Source organism: Staurois parvus, unplaced genomic scaffold (genome assembly GCF_062004578.1).
Source record: "Staurois parvus isolate SC_StPar_1 unplaced genomic scaffold, SC_StPar_1.0 ptg000133l, whole genome shotgun sequence".
NCBI lineage: Eukaryota > Metazoa > Chordata > Amphibia > Anura > Ranidae > Staurois > Staurois parvus.
Genome location: NW_028317929.1, coordinates 14,463,214 through 14,477,888, shown reverse-complemented (window position 1 = coordinate 14,477,888; position 14,675 = coordinate 14,463,214). Strand labels below are relative to the sequence as shown.

Sequence of the window (14,675 nt, the reverse complement as noted above, 5' to 3'; positions counted from 1 at the left end):
TGGACAAACATAATAAATGTACTTTTTTTTTTTTTTGCAGGTAAAGAAAATTTTGTTATATATATATATATATATATATATATATATATATATATATATATATATATATATATATATATATTTTTTTTTTTTTTTTTTGTCCAAAGGAGCTTGTAAAGCATTGCACCAGTGATCAGTAGATTGCTGATGCTATGCAGGTCTCCTGCAGGCCTGTCAGAATATCTGCTAGCCATACGGGATGTATGGGCAAGCAGAAATTCTGACAGGAAGCTTGAATGAACTACCACGGCGCTCCACAGCACCATGATAGTTCATTGAAAACTACAAGCTGACAGCTGCTAAGGATGCTGGGACTTGTAGACACATTCATAGAATTCTGTGAATGAGTGACGCGGACGTGTTGGCAGAGCTCTGCATGGCCACATTGTTTTAAAATCTTACGGATAGTACGGGGAAACTTCTCCCTGTATTATCTGTCAGAGGGGGGTGGCAGGCGCTGCAACGACTATTGGAACATGTTACACGTTCCACCCTAAAAACGGGTGGAACATGTAGCATGTTCCAAAGGTGACCTTATCCTTTAAGGGACATTGCTTTCTCGGATGACTAATATAAGTCTGCTGCTCACCACCAATGTAAAGGAGCAGTACCGTTTTCATGGTCTGCCTTTCTTTTTTGGTCATTATTTGTTTATTTCATTATTACTGAAAATAATTTTCTTTTATTGAGCAGCCCTTGGTACCAAGGTACTGGCTAAGTATGCCACATTCCATATGCTTTCATTTATTCTTATATTTCACCTTGCTATTTACACTAGTGTACCATGAGCTGTAGCTATAGTAATTATTAACTGGGGTTTTCTGAGACATGAAAACTATTGCAAGAATTCCTTCATGCTAGGCAGGTTGAAAAAGACAAGTAGATAGTATTGCAGACAAATGCAACATTTGTTGCTGCATGTTGCTAAAGAGCTAGCAGAGGTGTAATAGTGTGTTACATAATTACCTTTGTCGACATAAGTAACAATACCATCTAGTAAAGGATTTGTATGTGCAAACAAATTTTGGATTTTGTAAGCCGCTCCACGGTGTAGATAGAGCACAGAGGAAATATAAAAGGTCAGTTTTTCCATAAATAATGTAATCTAGTCAAATTCTTCACAGCTATCCATGAATGTTTTAAAGCCCTACTCTAAATAAAACAAACTTTTTAACCCCTCCCCCCAACCACACGCACACACACCCTTCCCATCTCCTCTTACCTATGTAGACAGTCCTTCTTTTTTTTTTTTTTTTTTCTCTCTCTCTATATCTGGTAAAGTTGGCATTACTCGCCCCCTCCAGGTCCTTTGCCATTGCTGGATTTGGTGTGAGGAACAGTTAATCAAGAGCTACCATGCTGTTCATTGATCACCTACAGTCCCCCTGTGATAATGTCAATCTTTTTCTCTGAAGACACAAAGGTTTGGTTATTTTTCAAGAAAAAAAAAACAAACTTTATACTTGCCTGCTCTGTGCAGTGGTTTTGCACAGAGCAGCCCTGATCCTCCTCAGGTCTCCAGCTGCTTGTCCTCCCCCTTGACCAGTGCCCCCAATAGCAAGCTGCTTGCTATGAGGGTCCTGGCACATGCTCGCTTGCTTCCGAGCTCTGCTCTATGCATCCATAAGACACAGAGAGCCATGGTTGTACCCTGCCCCTGCTTTTTCCTCTGGCTGTGATTGACAGCAGTGGGAGCCAATGGCTCCCAACGCTATGTCTCAGCCAATGAGTAGAGAGGGAACCAGGGCAGCCAAGGCACGTGTGAACATTGCTGGATCAAGAACAGGCTCAGGTGAGTATTAGGGTGGCTGTAGGTAGAGTAGCACACAGGTTTTTTACTTTCATAAAATGTATGAAGGTAAAAAACCTTCAACTTTACAACCACTTTAAGGTTTCAGTACTTCCTGAGCTACTGATTAAGTATGTAATTGTCAAAGGAGCAGCATGACTGATGACTATTGGTACAACAAAATAAACATTTCCATACGAAAAATTTAGGATGCATTTGGCTGAAAACGGAAACCGTTTTTTGTTTAATTTTTTTTCTAAAAAAATTAATTTGACTGGAGATTTTTGCATTGAAGTCCATGGCACACGCTTTTGCATTGAAGTCTGTGGGACGCAGCTTGCCATCATCATCTGTGTTTGGTTTTTTTTTTATTAACCCTATTTGTGGCGCATCTCTACCATTTAGCATACCTAAATCACAGTCTGAAACCAATATATATTTCTTCCAGAGCAGATTTTCTGTAAATCTCTTGCAGCCTACTATACTAACATTCTTACACACTGAGCTTAGAACTGGAGTTATTTCCCCATAGCCACCAATTAGGTTACACTTTTATGGCAGGCCTGATGCTGGTTGGTGGCTGAAGAGAAGGAACCAAAATTTCTAGGAAAGCCAAAAGTCCAGACTAATGCAATTACAACACCTTCTGCAAGTAATTGGACGGGGTAAAAATTTTGGTTTTACGTTTGGCCTCTGCTTGTAGCAAGGATAAGGAATTGCCCTCATTGACTTTGCAATGTGAAAGGACATTTACAAATGTTTGATATTCACTGTATTATATAGATGGCATGTTGTCTGTTAATTTATTGTAACCTATTAAATCTCTTTAACGCAATATCATCTAGGCCTCAGTCACAGTATGGGGGTTATTTACTAAGCCTGGAGAGTGCAAAATCTGGTGCAGCTCTGCATAGTAACCAATCCGCGTCCAGGTTTTCTTGCCAAAGCTTAATTGAACAAGCTGAAGTTAGAAGCTGATTGGCTACCATGCACAGCTGCACCAGTTTTAGTAAAACTCCCCTCGTGTGTTGTGATTGGCATTTTTCTGCACCTGATCAACATGACCATAAGAACATATAAAACGTAATTGTACCGCAAAGGTAGCAAATAGATGCGTGGCTTTTGTGTGGAAAATCACTTGACCCTTGACGCTCAAAAAGCTGCATGAGCTACTTAATGCGTGTAGGGCAGTCTATTATAATGATCAGGGCTACCCTGCACATGTAGCGTGACAACGTGCAAAAAAAAAAGTGCGACTGTGTGATTCCTTACGTGATGCATCATAGTGTGAATGGGGCCTAAATGTCTTCCAGTTAGACTTTACATCTACTTTAACAAAACTCCATTCCCATATACAATGTATGATATCTGCATCCTGTCCACACACGAGTGTAGAGACAATGCATAACAGAGATACCCTAAACCCCTGTCTATTCATGCCAAATACAGTGCAACGAAGAGCTGTTGCACAATATAATCAAATGTAAAATGACTAACTTATGCTTTGTTACCGAATGTGTGTCATTCTGCACATGTTCAAACTTACACGTACACTTGCAGAGATTAAGCACAGCCAATCAGATGCTGAGATCAGTGGTTCATACGAATCCTTGATTTCTTATAGTACGGGGTATTCTTACAGGTAGTAGGTATATGGTCCTTTAAAACATCTACATGGAGATTAACCCTTTGGCAGCTACCAACAAAAAGCAACAGTTTACATTCAATTGGCTTCCACTTAGTTGTACCCTTGCTGAAGAATGGTGGAGATGAAATTAAGCTGATATTATTTGAAACTATAAAAGGTGTTTTTGTCAGTTTAGCTTAGTGAATGGAATTTTGACCACCAGGGCCTGTGGTTGGTGACCCAGTTATTTGACGTGAGTGGAATGCTTAACCGATATTTGAGAGACATTATAATGGAGTTCTGTAGCTGAGCAGACACCTCCAGCTGTAGCAATACCATCCCTCAATGACAGAAGTCCTACAAAGGAAACATTTATAATCCATATCTAAATCCAAAAACACTCGTAATATATTACAACCAGCAGTGCAGCACTATGAAATCACAGTGACATGATATTCAACCCATAAACACGTGTATAACAAAAACCAATATCTTCAAATTATATCAATATAAAAGCGTTGAAAGTGGAAAAAAAACTAAAAGTCCCAAGTGAAGAGCCAAAAGATGTATTGAGCAATCTTCGATGTGCAACAAGAAGAGGACTAATGTAAATCCCAAAAGCTTTCTTGTGTCAAAGTAGCATGCCACCTCGGTGTGTAAAAGAGGGGGGCTTACTAGAATTGAATGACCCCTGTAATGAGTGGAAAAACAGTGCTCTATAAACTCCACAGGATATCCATGTTCACGTAGGTACATATTCAAACAACTGCACCTCTATGTTCCCACAGATCACAACTCTATTGGGGATATATATATACAGTGGGGATCGAAAGTTTGGGCACCCCAGCTAAAAATTTGTATTAATGTGCATAAAGAAGCCAAGGAAAGATGGAAAAATCTCCAAAAGGCATCAAATTACAGATTAGACATTCTTATAATATGTCAACAAAAGTTAGATTTTATTTCCATCATTTACACTTTCAAAATAACAGAAAACAAAAAAATGGCATCTGCAAAAGTTTGGGCACCCTGCAGAGTTAATATCTTGTACTGCCCCCTTTGGCAAGTATCACAGCTTGTAAACGCTTTTTGTAGCCAGCCAAGAGTCTTTCAATTCTTGTTTGAGGTATCTTTGCCCATTCTTCCTTACAAAAGTCTTCCAGTTCTTTGAGATTTCTGGGCTGTCTGTCACGCACTGCTCTTTTAAGGTCTTCCATAGAATTTCAATTATGTTGAGGTCAGGAGATTGTGAAGGCCATGGCAAAACCTTCAGTTTACGCCTCTTGATGTAATCCCCCGTGGATTTCGAGGTGTGTTTAGGATCATTATCCATTTGTAGAAGCCATCCTCTCTTTAACTTCAGCTTTTTCACAGATGGCATCAAGTTACCATCCAAAATTTGCTGAAATTTTATTGAATCCATTTTTCCTTCTACTCGTGAGATGTTCCCTGTGCCACTTGCTGCAACACAACCCCAAAGCATGATTGATCCAACCCCATGCTTAACAGTTGGACAGAGGTTCTTTTCAATAAATTCTGTGCCCCTTCTTCTCCAAACGTACCTTTGCTCATTCCGGCCAAAAAGTTCAATTTTAACCTCGTCGGTCCACAGAACTTGTTTCCAAAATGCATCAGGCTTGTCTATATGTTCATTTGCAAAGTTCAAACGATGATTTTTGTGGTGAGGACGTAGAAGAGGTTTTCTACTGATGACTCTTCCATGAAGACCATATTTGTACAAGTATCTCTTTATAGTGGAATAGTGTACCACAACTCCAGTGTCTGCCAGATCTTTCTGGAGGGATCGTGCAGTCAAACGTGGGTTTTGAATTGTTTTTCTCACAATCCTGCGAGCTGTTCTGTCTGATATTTTTCTTGGTCTTCCAGATCTTGCTTTAACTTCCACTGTTCCTGATAACTGCCATTTCTTAATTACATTCCGAACAGAGGATATTGACATCTGAAAACGCTTTGCTATCTTCTTATAGCCTTCTCCAGCTTTGTGAGCGTCATCTATTTTCAGTTTCAGTTTTCTAGACAACTGCTTAGAAGAACCCATGGTGCTGATTGTTGGGGCAAGGTCAGATGAGTCTGGGCATTTAAAACCTTTGAGATTGACATCACCTGGTCTTCCCAGACGATGATTGAGAACAATCCATGACACTGGCAGGTCTCAGCTTTGCAAAGGGGGCAGTGCATGCTATAAATTCTGCAGGGTGCCCAAACCTTTGCAGACGCCATTTTTTTGTTTTCTGTTATTTTGAAAGTGTAAATGATGGAAATAAAATCTAACTTTTGTTGACATATTATAAGAATGTCTAATCTGTAATTTGATGCCTTTTGGAGATTTTTCCATTTTTCCTTGGCTTCTTTATGCACATTAATACAAATTTTTAGCTGGGGTGCCCAAACTTTCGATCCCCACTGTGTGTATGTGTGTGTGTGTGTGTGTATATATGTATATATATATATATATATATATATATATATATATATATATATATATATAATATGCATCATGGAAAAGAAAAAACACTCTATAGCGTAAACCAGTAAAGAAATGCATATTTTAATGGAATATAAGCGCATATACTCCATATGTCTCCTCTTCTGTTTCTTACACACAGCATGCATTGTTAGAATTATACCCTGATATACATTCTGTACTCCGAATCTGAATTGGATAGTGAGAGCTCTGTCATGCTGAGGATTTGAAATGGGTTCTGGCTTGTGTAAAACTTTTTTGGATATGGCTGGCTCTGGTGACACCATACTGCAGTGACACTGGGGCAGATGTGCCTGAATCAGGGCACTGATGAGGTTGCACTGGCGTGGCTGATCAGGGCACTGATGAGGCTGCATTGGCGTGGATGACTGGTGTGGCAGTTCTGGGTATTTGTGTGTGATACTGTAATGGTCACAGTATGTAAACAAACTTACTGATCCAGCACAAACTGACTCTCCTTTCCTCACATACGGTTTCTGTGTGAGGTAATGAGAGGTGGTAAGTGAAAAAGGACCTTTTGTTTGTTTACATTGTGGCAGCTGTAATTGGGTACAGTTGGTCCCGTGGAACAGGGCTTGCTGTATTTGGCACTTTACATTAATAGTGGCTATTTATCTAATAGTGCATCTAATGCTACCCCCTTGACAGGTTGGTGTTTTCCAGTGGTGGCTCCATTGTTCCTTCTATAGAATGAAATCACCCTAAGACAGGAGGTGTGTTATGGGCAGATAATCAGGTGAAAAAAAAAACAGCAACGCCTTAAAAAAAAAAAAAGCTAATGCTGCCAACATATTTAAGGACTGGTAAAGTAAAATATGACATTTTTGTGGATTAAGTGGCTCTGAAGTCAAAAGGGTTTTTTTTACCTTATTGCATTACCTGCGTTTAGGTAGAAAACCTTCACCATGCTGTTTTTCTCCCTCCAAATAGGGGTTACTAAGGTTTGCTGTTGATATGATATATGCTGGTAAATGGTATAGGGAGAGCACATTACTATAGGTTCCTATGCCAGTTGGTATCGTGTTTTGGTTCTTGTCTCTTGACACTTGTTTTGATGACCATAAAAAAAATGGTCATTTGGCAGCCCATTAGCATTTAGATTTGTCTTTAAAGATCTGTTTTATTGATGTTCGTCATTAAAGGCAGGGATCTAGAAATTATTTTGAAAACTTCCTGTCCAAGGGTCTAAATTGGGCTCCCTATCTACTCATCCTGATTAAAGAAAAAAAAATTAAAAAGTGTGTGTTGACATTTTTTATAAGGCACAGGTGCTTTTAGGAATGTTTGGGGCTTCTAAAAACAAAAGGGGCTTTAAGATGACTTAAACTTGGAATGTTTTTAACATTGCGCTGTTTTTCTCCTCACCGCCCTGCATGTCTTCAGCACCGCACCCAGGAACTAGCAGGCAGGGGAGAGACCTTGCAGTGTGATGAGCACCAGTTGGGTTCTGGTCAGGAAAGAGGAGTGTTGGGCTCTTTTAATGCTCAGCAAAAGTGCATCTGCTGATCGAGTAAATAAGGAGCCGGCCTCAATGAGGGGAAAAAAACAAAAAACTTTATTCCTTCAGGATACCCTGGCACACGGAAGCACTTGGGTGCTCAGTACTAGCTCCTGCTGAGCATCCGAATCAAGCTCTGACGTCCACTCCATTAGGCTCCATTCACACCTGGGTGTTTTGGGATTGTGGCAGAATCGTTGCGATTCTGTTCATATTCTCAAAATGCACTACAATCTCAAAATGCAGGTTCAAGTGTCATTTATTTTTAATGGCACATAAAACGTGGTGCAGCTTTGTAGCATGATTTACTTGCGGCAAATAACGTTGCGTGAAGCTTGTCGTCCAGAAAGAACCGCATCACATTTTAGGTGCCATTGAAAATAATGGCATCTGAACATGCATTTTGCGATTCCGGGCAGAATTACAACAATTCTGCTGCAATCCCAAAATGCCCAGGTGTTAATGAAGCCAACCTGGTTCAGACATGCGTTTTCAAACACACAGATTTGCATGACAGGCTTGTGTTTTGAGTGGTATTACGTAAACGGTCCTGTGTGAGCTTGTAGCTGTGTGTTCCAGACTTGCAAGTGATAGAGTAGAGTGGCATGCGGAGAGAAATGTTTATATAGGATTGCTATTGACAGGTGTCTTTTGCATTGCGGTTGTGGAGAGAGAGTAATGAAATTGCACAGAAACTGGAATGGTATTCACAAAGAAGCATTGCGATTTCTGTACATGTGTGAACCCAGGCTAAAGAGGCTGCTTGCCCACAGCAGGGCTAAAAATTAAAAAAACAAACAAAAAAAAACTGGTGCCTGCAACTGTCCTGGGCAACCAACGATATGATTTGCACATCCCTGTAAAGGCTAAGTTCACCTTTTCAGATAGAATTTGACTTTTTGTAATAAATAGACTTTGAATCTTCACCTCTCTGTTCAAAATTTGAAAAAAGTTCTTTGAGACCTGACTTCCTGTGGCATCATGGGGTCATCCAGGCAATTTTATATCCCATCATGCACTGCTTTACTGCATCACAGAATAAAGGTGTGTTTTTACATCTGTGAACCACACCTCCCTCCTTAATATACCTTTTCTTTCCTTTCCTTCCTTCCTTTCCTTCTGCCATCAGCTATGTAGTGTAAGGGGCTGCCTGATTGAATGGATTGTTCTGGTGGGTCCTCCTTTTTACATAGCTTTGGTCAATCTAAAGGAAGTTGTACAGAGATTGTACAATCAGACTGCAGTGTATGGCCAGCTTTATAAAAATGCATGGGAAGGGAGATACTCGGCTATAGATGTTCTTGTAAACCAGGTCCAGCTCAGGGAGCAGGAGGGTGTAAACACAATTTCACTTTCAGGCCCCATTCGCACTGTGTAGCAGGAGCACATGTTATTTGGTGCATTTTCCATGACATGCATAGGGCAGCCCATTGATTTCAATGGGCAGCCCCACATGAGACAAACACAGCAAAATAGCTCATGGGGGCATTTTGGCACATTGCAGTTTGCACATTGGAAAAGAATGAAACTACAGAGGTGAGCCGGAGCAATCACCTGGAGGAGAAGGGCAGGTGTAGGGATTGTGAATCACATCAGGTGTTGAACTATTTCCTTAGTTCACTAACAATTTTCCTGTCCCAAATACCAAAAAGTAGTGGTGCGCCAAAATGAAGATTCTGGTGCCAAAACCGAAATCGTAAATTCAGAATGCATGTGGCCGAAAACCAAACTGAAATGTCTGCGTACGTGGGAAGGCTTTAATTTTATTTTTATTTTTTTTTCTACTTTCATGTATATATTTAAAAAAAAAAAAAATTTTAACTTCTGATTTTATTGCTATCGCATAGGGGACAAATAGTCCCCTATTTGATAGCATAGAAGTGACAGGTCCTCTTTCTTTCTTTTAACTCGGATAAGAAACTAAAAATAAACTGTTTCTTTTTAGCTCGAAAGTGACAGCTGATTCCCTGAGCTATAGTGAAGGGAAAAAAAAAAACAGCAATTGCATTTAAAAACCAGCACTAACATATAGTGACAGCAAGTCACTGTATACACTGCTCCTCTCCTGCATTTCTCCGCCGCCCCCCTATCCCCCCCATCTGCAGTACACACAGTCCCCAATATCCGCAAACTTTTTCCTATCGACAAAAAATTTTGAAACAAAAAAGGTGAACCGCCCGGCCAGTATTCTGGGAATGAGGACACTACAAGTTGCTGGTGCAGAGCTTTACAGGCTCTAGAAACAAAAAATAAATGTTTATTTTTTACCTGCAAAAAAAGTGCATTTATTTTTTTGTTAAAAGGTGAACTCATCCTTTTAAATCAGAGACCTTGAACTGAGCTGATATAATGGAATTTGTATCATTTAAGCATTACCTAGTAATATGATAAAAGGTAGAAAGTAGTTTGAAGTATTAAATGCTATGAGAATGCATCCAGTGTCTTTTATATTGTGCTTCATTTTAGTCTCTGTTTCTGTCTCATAGGTCATGCATTTCATTTGGTCCTAAAAGCAGATCCATTGGAGCAGCAGCAAAAAGTCAAGTAAGCTTCAATCTACCTATGAAATCTATAAAGCCCTATGGTGTGTGTTTTTTTTTTTTTTTTTTGTTTTTTGTCCAAATACAGTGGACAAAAAAAAGTGGCAAATACAGTGGTACCTCAGTTTACGAATGCCTTGGTTAACGTAATTTTCGGTTTACAAATGAAAATCCATTGAAAATAATGCCTTGGTTTACAAATTCTTTTTTTTTTTTTTTTTGCAGTATGAAGTGTATGTCGGTGCTGATTTTTAAATGCAATTGCTGATTTTATTTTTTTATTTTTTTTTATTTTTCACTATAGCTCACAAGATTAGCTGTCACTTTCCCCAGAGTTGCAGGAAATTTTGTTGCTTTTAAGAAACTAAAAGGATCTTTTAACTTGGGGAAATAAACTAAAAAAACTTTTTTTTCTCTTTTAGCTGGGGGGGAAGTGACAGTTGAATTTCTGAGCTATAGTGAAGAAAAAAAAAAGCGGTAATTACATTTAAAAACCAGCACAATAATAAACAAAATGGCGTGGGGTCCCCCCTCTCATCCATACCAAGCCCTTCAGGTCTGGTATGGATTTTGAGGAAAATTCCCATGCCAAAATTTAAAAAAAATGGCGTGGGGGGTCCCCCCAAAATCCATGCCAGACCCTTATCCAAGCATGCAGTCAGGTAGGTCAGAAAAGGGGGAGGGCAAGAGTGAGCGCCCCCCTCCTAAACCATACCTGGCCACATGCCCTCAACATGATCCCTCAGATCCCAACCCCCCCATGTGAATGAGTATGGGGTACATGGTACTGCTACTCATTCACAAAAAGTGTAGTGTGAAATAAGACAGGACACGATCTTTGACAAGTCCTTTATTAAAAGAAAAAACGTAAAGAATGTCCCCCGCAGTAGATCCAACATCAATCCAGATGCCCGCCGTCGACCCAAAAAAAGAAAAAAAAAAAAATTTCCGAAAATGGCTTTCAGCCCTCTGAGCTAGCTTGACAGTTCTCACATATGTAAGGGGCGGGGCCACCCGGGTCAGCAGCGGTGACTGCGTTCATTGTGATTGGCGTTGGATCTTCTGCGGGGGACAGGGCTTGGTATGGATAGGAGGGGGAACCCCACAACATTTTTTTAATTGCTGGCAATTATTTTACATTCAGCTGTCAGTGGGGAACCCCGCTGACAGCTGAAACATTAACACATGGTTGTCACTACTAAAATACTGCATGACTTAATAAAATAACTTATTCGGTATTTTAGTAGCGTTTTACTTTTTTGTGACCTCCGGAAGGGATTAATTGGTTTTCAGTGCATTCCTATGGGAAACGGTGTTTCGGTTTACAAATTTTTCGCTATACGAAAAGTCCTGCAGAATGAATTAAATTCGTAAACCGAGGTATTGCTGTAGCTATAAAAATAGAAATGCACTGCTCATAGCAACCATTCACATTGCTTCTGTCATTTACTTATTGATTGAATCCATGGACAAAAACCTATTCATCTGACACATGTTCTAAATTGGCCACATTGTTTCTGAAACTTTTATTCCAAAAAACTTCACAAATCCAAGTTCACTGGGTGATTCTAGTTAAGTTTTTTATAGTAATATAAAAATGTATTACGCAGTACATTCAGCCACTTCTCCCCTAAGCTAATGGTTTTGTCTTTTTCTTTTTTTTTTGCATTGTTCATTTCCTATGGTTGATACAGACTTGTTTGTACTTCAATATTTCCTCTTGCTTATGTCAGCAGCCAAAAACATGCTGAGTAACTTTTTGGCTTTGTTTTCTCTAGGTCATTTCCAATGCAAAGAACACGCTGCAAGGCTTTAAAAGGTTTCATGGGCGAGCCTACACTGACCCATTTGTCCAGGCTGAGAAGCCTGGTTTGGCCTGTGAGCTTGTTGAGCTGCCAATGGGCTCCACTGGTTTCAAGGTAAATAAAAAGTTTTTAAATGCTCTTTCATTAGTAGGGTTTGTCTGGTTTCAATGGCAATTCTTCATGGCTTTTAAATAGGTTTAGTACCCAGTTTTTCCATGTGCGCTTATTACATAATTTGAATCTGAGATTTTCATTAATATATTGTTGCTGTATACAGAATTTATTCTGCATGTCTGATGGTTCCTGTTCTATGATTTAGTGCGAGGCTTGTGTGGTTAAATGAGCTGAAGACTATACCATCATTAGCATAAATACCAGTAGGCCACCTATGCCACGAGAGCCTTCAGCAAAAATAATGTAGAACCTAGTCCTAAATTGTAGTTGAAGGGTTTAACCAAGGGAGGTGGTAAGCCCGGGAAATGCTAATATGGTATCAGAATTTGCATTCCAACAGTACCTATTTAAGATGGCATTGCTAAAATCCCATTGAATTGTCGGCAGCACCACCTGTTAAGTAACCTTTACCATTTTAGTTGAAATCTAAACGCTTGTTTGGGGATCCAGTCAAGAGAAGACTACCATTTTCCAGATGCTGTACAGGGTTTGTTTTTCAATGCCAAAATATAATACCACATTTTTTTATTTTTTAGCTCATGTATTTGGAGGAGGAGAGAACCTTTACTACTGAGCAGGTGACTGCCATGCTACTGACCAAACTTAAAGAAACTGCAGAAAGTGCATTAAAGAAGCCTGTAGTAGACTGTGTTGTTGCAGTAAGTATCTTTTTGTCATAAGGCTTAACTTCGTGTTTAGCAAAGAGTGCAGGGATTGTGGTGTAAAAAGTTTGTGTATGCATGCCTTTCCAACTTCCTTTACATTCTATATTTCAATTCTTCATATTCTTATAATTGGGCGTTGATTGAATCTGCATACCAGGTTCAGTCAGTACCTGAAATCCTTTTTTTTTTTTTTTTTTTTTTTTTTTTTTTTTTTTTTTTTTTACATTCATGAGGCAGCAGTGTTTAACCACTTCCAGACCGGACACTTTTACCCCCTTCCTGACCAGGGCAATTTTCAGCTTTTAGCGCTATCACACTTTGAATGACAATTGCGCGGTCATGCAACACTGTACCCAAATGAATTTTTTACCATTTTTTTGAGATAGATAAAGCTTTATTTTGGTGGTATTTATTCACCACTGGGATTTGTATTTTTTTTACTATGTAAATGAAATGTCCAAAAATTTTGAAAAAAAGTGTTTTTTTTTTTTTAATAAAATTTTGCAAATAAATAATATTTCATCATAAATCTTAGCCAAAATTTATTCCGTTATCTTTTTAGTAAAAAAAAAAAAATCCAAATTAGTTTATAAGCAAAAATTTATAATTTTTAAACATTTTTTTTTTACATTTTTATTTTATTTTTTTATATTATTTTTTATTTATTTATTTATTTTTTTACATACTGTCACCCTAGCAGTACAGTGTCACCATGGTGACACTGTACTACTTGTGAGGGGTGATGAAGATTTTTTTTTTTTTTACACTGATTGCTTTTACACCCATATAGGATGTAAAAGCAATCATTTCTCTTTCTCTCTGTGTGCATTCATGCACTCATTGAGAAGAACTGAGTGAGCTGTGATTGGTCACAGCTTGTCACATGGTACAAGGCTTTTGTGAATAGCCTTGTACCATGTGACCTCTGTGATCATTCACAGATTTCACACATAGTAAGCAATGATGTCAGAAGTGACATCTTGCTTACTACTTTGCATGTGATCACTGATTGGCCAATCAGTGATCACATGATCGGGACCTCGTACAGCGGTCCCGTCCGACGATCGGTGTTTCACTGTGTCCGGAGGACACAGCGGGCACCGGATCGCGGTGCTGCGCGCTCCCAGGGAGGCCGTTTATAGACGGCCACCCGACCCTGCAGTGCCACCGTCCGGCCGTTTATATACAACGGCCGGTCGGGAAGTGGTTAACAAGTGGGGGGTTGCCTTTAATGAACTCCTTCTGAACATGCTGATTGTTTTCTGTGTCAGGCTTGCAGTGGTCTCCAAACTGGCCTGTGGGCTGGCTGCAGCTCTTTGCCTCTTCCTTTTTTTTTTTTTTTTTTTTTTTCTGGCCCTTTGAGCAGTATTTCATTCTCTGACACCAACAATGGGGCACAATGCTCCACACTGACACCAACAATGGGGCACAATGCTCCCCACTGACACCAACAATGGGGCATGATTCTTTTTCACCCAGTGACACCAAAGATAGGGCATTGTTTAGACCCACTTATGTCGAAGCATTTTCCAGTAAGCGTAAACTGGCCCTTTTGTTTAGAAAGTTTGGAGACCCCTTTTTTTAGCGGTCTGAATCCGGTGATCAGCATGAAGGAGGAATTCTCAATCTGGCTTCAATACTTTAAAGCAGTAGTAAGGCAATATAATATGCAGTAGTAAGGCAATATAATGTGCTAGTATGCACCGCATACTAGCACATTATGAAAGACTTGCCTGAAAATGAAACCCTCCAGTGGCCTGCTGTCGCTGCTGCAGAGGCTTCTATTTTCACCCAGTCCTTCCTCTGGGATTGTGGTCTGCGGCCACTTAAATGGCCAATCTGTGATGACGTCACTCCTACGCATGCCTGCGGGAGTGTCAGCCATGTCGCACACCTCTGAAGGAACAGCACAGGTATGCCCGTTTCTTCAGAACGCTTGCCCTGGTGACATCACCGGCTGCCGCTCACTGGGCTATCTCCTAAACTGTGTATGTTTAGGAGATGTTCATTGGACCTACAGGGAAGCCTTATT

At 39.7% G+C, this 14,675-nt stretch overlaps 1 protein-coding gene across 1 annotated transcript in view; it reads left to right on the top strand.

Moving 5' to 3' along the window:
* HSPA4 (heat shock protein family A (Hsp70) member 4) overlaps positions 1 to 14,675 on the top strand; it is a 51,193-nt gene that overhangs the window by 12,406 nt on the left and 24,112 nt on the right. The window contains exons 2-4 of the mRNA XM_089673039.1: positions 9,946 to 10,003; positions 11,778 to 11,918; positions 12,515 to 12,637. Of these exons, the coding sequence (XP_089529165.1) occupies positions 9,946 to 10,003; positions 11,778 to 11,918; positions 12,515 to 12,637 (322 nt within the window). The remainder of the gene's footprint in view (positions 1 to 9,945; positions 10,004 to 11,777; positions 11,919 to 12,514; positions 12,638 to 14,675) is intronic.